General features: G+C 40.4%; 1 protein-coding gene across 1 annotated transcript; it reads right to left on the reverse strand.

Moving 5' to 3' along the window:
• Positions 1-387: 387 nt before the first annotated feature.
• LOC131276724 (uncharacterized) lies at positions 388-2,895 on the reverse strand. The gene is made up of 2 exons (XM_058290264.1): positions 2,760-2,895; positions 388-1,642 (listed from the first exon to the last, which is right to left on the reverse strand). The coding sequence occupies exons 1-2, from the start codon at positions 2,793-2,795 to the stop codon at positions 467-469; spliced, it is 1,212 nt and encodes a 403-aa protein (XP_058146247.1). The 5' UTR covers positions 2,796-2,895; the 3' UTR covers positions 388-466.
• Between the last annotated feature and the right edge of the window lie 3,688 nt (positions 2,896-6,583).

Genomic DNA, 6,583 nt, shown 5'->3' on the forward strand with positions numbered 1-6,583 from the left:
GTAAACCTGTGTATCCCCATCCATCCCATCCTTCTCAAGAAAGGGAGGATAGGGAGGAATTTTCTGAGGCAGGAATAGGATTGGATCTCTATGAACTTTATAGATTCACAGAAATTTTAATGGATGCTTTTTGAAATTTTTAAAATGAAAAGGTAAGGAAAACATATTTTAAATGTAAGATATCTGAGCACATGAAAAGGAACTGCCTGGTGGCAATGGATGTGCAATGTCAGTATTAAATTCCCTCCATGAACACGGGCTTCTTTTAGAGGCCAAAACAGGCACCTAATAGGTGTTAAAACTACCACTTTATTTAAGCTCAAGCTATTGGAATACCCTAAACTCAACCCAAATGTGGCAGAGACAGACACGACACTCTTATTTGAACAAAGAAATATATTTTTAAATATTTTTTTTTAAGTTAGAACAGAAAATGTGGTATGTCGCTGGGGGCGGGGAAGAAGATTTATGATTCGGTGGGGGAGACACAGGACATAAAGCATAGCAGGGGGAAGTGGTGATGGCGGTCTCGGGGACCTTGAACTCTTGGTACATGCTGGTGGGCCCTGATGGGAGTCATCAACTCCATGGGTGGAATGGTAGAAGTACGGCTTGGACGCAGTTGCTGGGAGACTGACACTGACCTAGTTGATTTCAATGCAGCTTGGTGGCTATTTCTTTTTCTCCCTAGACAAATCCACTCTAGCACACGGCTAACCCTTTTCCGATGTTTGCTTTCCTGAGGTCCCTGTCCCTTTTGGGGCAAGAACTGGGGCATCACACTCTCTGTTGATCCCACATCCTGAGAAGGGTCGTCCATCATCTCTATTCCAAGGGAGGACCCTGACCCTAACTCTCTTTCTGGGTACCCTCCCAATGGGAAATCCTTGGGGTCCTCTTTTTCTGTATTTAGGTTTAAACTGGCATCTTCGACCATCCAAGAGATCTTAACCTTAGAATCCCTTTGCTCCTCCAGGCCCAGGTTGCTCCCTCTCTCCTCTAGGTGAATATAGGGGACCTGGGAATTGGTCATGTTTCCTCTACACACATTTGGGAACCAGGGCTCATAGTCCTCAGAAGACAAACTAGGTGAATTAGGGAACCCTTCAGTAGCACAGCCAGGAGGAGACTGGCTCAGTGGCTCTCCCTCCAGTTGGAGCTTTGGCTCACTATCAGGATAAACTTTCAGAGGTAACTTCCCTCCATCCTGCTCCCCCATTAGGTTCAGTATTGTAGGGCATTCGCCAGGTGATATATTCCTTATATTGAACAATTCTTTGATAGATTGGGAATCTGCAAAATCACTGGCCCATGGGGAATCTCCTGATTTGGGTCTGGAAACAATGGTCTCCCCAGCCTTGATGGTTTCCTCATACAACTGTTCTGGTTGATCGCCAGTGCTCAGGAAGGGAGGGGGCCCTGGGAAGTCCCCATCAATATTAGGTAAATCTACAGTTTTTTCAGAATTGAGTCCACATTTCCATCTGCATTGTCTTGGAAATACTTCCTCCTTTTCTTTCTCCAGCACCATCTGGACATCCACTCCCCTTGTTCTATCAAGGGGCTCCTGAAGAAAATGCTGAAGGCCAAAGAAGCCACTTGATGTCATATGACAGCATTCATGGTATGCCCGGGGTAAGGCCTGTGAAAGATGAAGAGAAAGACACACTTTATGGAGAAGAGCATGGGAAGGTGGAAAAGACAAGCTCTTGTCAGGTAGCTGCATCCAGGAGAAGGCTGAAATGAGCAAGTCTGAGTTGACTTGCTGAGTCAAGCCTGATATTGTTAGAACAGAAGGCTCTAATCGAAAGGGACACTGTGGAGTTGAGCTCTCTGTGCCAGTGTTCGATAGAAAAGGAGGCAAGTCAGACTGAGTCAGTATAAGATGCCTATGTGGTATTGGAGTGGAAGAGCGGGTGGTGGAACATGGCAGGCAAGTGATTCATGGGATTCATGGGATGGCAGACTTGGGGGAAAGAATGATATCCTGAGATTGTGGGCCCAGCTAAGGACATCCTTCTCTTGACTCTGAATTGACCCAGAAAGAATGAGGGCCTGGGACCCAGTTCTTACTGTCATTTCTTAGGCAAACTGCAGACCTTCCTTTTTCATAAACTATATGACGTTCTACCTAGGATGCAAAGAACTGTGTTCCTTTCTTTTTATTCTTTTAAAGGGGATAAAATGTTTTCTACTTTTCCTTCTTTGAAAATCTCGAAGTACTTTATGCACATGATCCTCTATTGATACTGCAGTCAGTGCTCTGTGCTGAGGAGAGTGTAATCTCCAATCTTTAGGTGCCTGGGGGGAGGCCTTGTAAGATTCTGCTCCAAGGCCAGAGCTTGTGCTTAATATCTGACCAGAGGCCTTCCAAGGTTTAGTCTCACTCTCCAGGTCAGCTTCACCCAGAGACACCAGACTTGGGAAGGAGAATGATGAATAATTATCATAGCGGCTGTTTGATGCTGACATTAAGAGACATTTCTCCCCCAAATATTCCCTATATTCTCTTAATAACCCAGCCCAGGGGCTCTGAGTCACAGCACTTGAAATTTACCCTGGTGTCCTCTGCCACCCCCAAGGAGACAAGAGTGTGGATAGAAGCCTCTCTGCTGCCTCACCCTGTTTCCCTAAAGAAAGGTTTTCATCTTTCCTTAGAGGGTCCATCTCTGTGGAAACATAAATGATTTAGTGAAGTGGAAGGAGCAGAGAAAGCAAGAGTCCATCTATGATGGGGGTTGGATCTGGGATTCCCTTACCTCATCTCTGTCTCCATCTTCCTCAAATGGATTCATCGGAAGTAAGAACAGAAGTAGGAAGAGCAATAACCCACACAGTAAGAACACATTGTATACAACCACACATGTGGAAGTACTTGTGCTCGTCCATGGGGCACCATGGCTTCTCAGGAAGTAGAGATCTGTCTCCATTTCCCGAGCGCACACCTGCCTCAGGCAGCACTGAGTACTGAGTGCTGAGCCTGCGATGCCTGGAGATACAGGCCCGCATCACAGAGCCACAGAACACTCAGAGAGAGTGGGGGAGGGGCCCCCTCTGGCCCCCCTCCCACCTTAAAGACCCCACAGCACAGCCAACTGCACAGTTACAGAATAGCATATGTATACCTCAGTACAATATCATCAGATAGGAACTGTTCCTGCTTTATTCCTTGGTGCTTTCAGCTTTGATGCAATCAAACCAATAACCCAGAGTGTTTGATGCTTTCTTAATAATTGTTTTGCAAATTCTTAGTACTTTACACTTTCTGTATTTCTCTGCCCTCAACTCCAGCTTTGCCACCTTTCTGGCTTGTTTTGTATGAACCCAGGTATAAAATTCAGCTATCTTTCAAGTTTACCCAAACTATTCCATTTTGATTAAACACACACACATGTACCCACATACACTCATGAGTTGGCAATGTACATGCTATTACAGATACTATAAGGGCACCCAACAAGTTTGAGAGAGCTGCTAGGACCCCCCCCCCATGACAAATAATTTAATTAGAAGAATAATTTAATAATTTATATGTTCAGACAGTAATTTTTGTGCAGCAAAATCATTTTATGGGCATTCTGCTATCCTCCCCAGAACTTCTCCCAGAAGCTCTTGAAAGTCTTGACCCCAACCTGTCCTAAACCCACTGGATTTTGAGACCAGGTGAGGAGAAGCTGAAGTATTATAAAGAAAATATTAACTTTTTAAAGAAAGTATTAACCTATGTTACTTATTTTTTGAAAAGATTTCTGATTTTTCACTTCTACTTTTTAAGTTTTAACCAAAATACTATTGGCCTCTCAATAATTCTTAAAACAATGAATACTGAATAGCTATATTCACTCACACATGCATACATAGATATTTATCTCCCATTTCAGCAGGCATATAGCATAGCTGTAATAATGATAGCTTCATTATTAAGATTACAAACCATGGAAATAACTCTGATTTTCTCCTGTCAGACTTGACCCAGAGCACCCAGATCAGTTTAAGTAGGAAGATAATACATGAAGAAGATACATGAAAAATAAGGATTAGGAGAGAAAACTAGCCCATCTGAGAGAAAAACATAGTAGAAAGCAACCAGTTAAATCAGTGTGGTATAATACCAGGATAGAGACAAAATTAAAGGAAACAGAGTAGAATCTAGAAATTGATCTAAATGCCAATGGTAATTTGGGGCATGCAGTTAACTGAGCATATTTAGTAACCAGTACCACATTCGTCACCTTAAATATACCTGTAAAATTACAGGTTATATTATTGGAAGATATTAAAAAATCAAACTATCTTTTTGGTACAAGTTTTAAGAAACATATTTGGTTCTATTTAGTAGCTGGCTTTCCTCAAAAACTAGTGAGACTTCCCTCTTTATTTTTTTATTTGTTTGTTTTTTCTCTCTCTCTCTCCATTTATTCTTTCTGTTAGAAGAATCATAAGATAATTAATAGCCTTAACTGTGAAGAGATGAGTGTGTGGATTTTCAGTTTTAATATTTTTCCCTTCATACTATTTATATCTTCCAATTATATAAGTGTATATTGTTTTTAATTTTAATTGAAATCATGCTAAAAGGGGACTTCTGGGCCAAGAGATTATGCAACCTCTCCCAGTCCTATTTTTAATGCTTTGGTACAAGATAGGTATTTTGCAGGAAATATTTACAACCCTGCCTTCTAGGTTGTAGACCCTGAGACAAGATTTCGGGAGTAATTGACCCCAGGAAGCAAAAGATGATCAGGAAAGTGAGACAGAGAAGGGGAGGTAGCTATGAAGTGCATGTTAACAAGTCATTCTTCTGGATCTGGGGACTACTGGGGATCTGGGGGTCAGTGTGACCCGTGTGTATCAGAGTCGTGCTACTAGAGGAATTGTCTGCAGAAGGTGATTCCCAGTAGTGCTAATTCTCTGCCCATTCTAGTTTGCCAGGGGCCTGGGGAGATGAGCCTCTGGATGCCAGAGAGAATCAATAGGGAATTGGCAATCAGAGAAGTGGTGCAAGACAGTCCTAACACCTGAGGAGGTACCAGTGGTGAGTCTTCAGGAATACATCAAAGACCTGGGTGTGTACTTAGACTGGTGGTGTACTTTACCTTATCTTCCTCTGATTTACAGTTCCAAATGCCTATTGGCTCTCTACTGCTTGGAATTGGCCACTTATGAGTGTAGAGGTCTGATCAGTGATTCTAGATAAGGACTCCTCTGGAAGGGAAATAATTACTCTGAGGCTGGTTTGAAGGTAGATGAACTTCTGGTATTCAGTGGGTGAGTGTTCATTTTTGTTTGCCTACCAGAAGATTTTCTGTTTCGAGAAACATCCTCAATTTGTACTTTGGGAGCTCCCCTCACTCCTGAACATACTTTCCATCCACACGAATCAAGATAGACATAGGCAGTTCAAGTCAGGTGTTGGAAAAAATCCAACTAGAGCAAGTGACAATAGATTTTCTGTAAAGAGCCAGATAATAACTATTTTGCTCAATATTTGTGAACTAGGAGGCAAAATTTAGGAAAGTTGTATAACAAAAGGGAAAACAAATGCCAAAAATATTTACTGAAAAAAATTGAAATTATAATAATAATTATTTACTTTTTATACAAGTCTACTAATGAGGAGAAAGGGATTATTTTCTCTTTGGCAGATAAGATTTCACTTAATTGGATTAAAAGTTAGAATTCCTTATCATCCAAATCAATTGCAATTTTAATCTGTTAATGCTGATCTGTAATGAGATTTGATGTACTTTATCTTTGAAAATGTCTTTTCAGACCGATAGGCACTGCTAAGTACTGATACCAGGTCATAAGCAGTTGGTTTTAACTCAGGATCTACATCATTTGGAAGTCTATTAGATTCTTTTATTGACATTTGCTTTTTAGCATGTCTTTAACATACAGATTAGTCACCTCCAATTGAAGATTAGGTGGAAGCACTTGTATTGAGATCTGAAAAATGCTTCAGGACCGTAGTATCAGTTTGGAACATATGCACAAAGTTTTGTGAGATTGGATTTCTCACTTCTTATTTTCACTTTTAAGAGTCTAGGAAGTATATAAAGCAGTTTAACATTACTTGTGATTTAAGCAATTTTAATTGTTTTCAAAATGACTTTACCAGAGGATAATTTCACACAAAAGCACTGTTTTGCCTTGTAAATTTAGGTTTAATTAACTAAGAATTATTATTAAACCTATAGCAAAAGCTAATTTAAAAAACATGCAGTGTCTCATAATAATGGTTGAAGTTGACTCTCATTCAGAAAAATTTCAATCTCCGTACTGAACTCAATCTAAAGAAACCGTATCATTGGGAAGCCATAATACTTCTGTGTGGTAGGGCAAATCAGGACATTCAGCTTCTACTGCATATAAAAATTCAGAAAAAAATCATGATTATTTTGCAAGAGTAAATGAAGTTCACTACTTACACTACCAGTTCAAGAACACATTATAGATTCAAATGTTTTATATAAACTACCTGCTAATAATATAATGAATAACCATAGGCTTTATACATTTTACTTTTTCACAAGCATTGTAAATTTGTCCAACCAAATCTATTTCTGTTTGACATGTAATT

This window comes from Dasypus novemcinctus, chromosome 30 (assembly GCF_030445035.2).
Source record: "Dasypus novemcinctus isolate mDasNov1 chromosome 30, mDasNov1.1.hap2, whole genome shotgun sequence".
Lineage (NCBI taxonomy): Eukaryota > Metazoa > Chordata > Mammalia > Cingulata > Dasypodidae > Dasypus > Dasypus novemcinctus.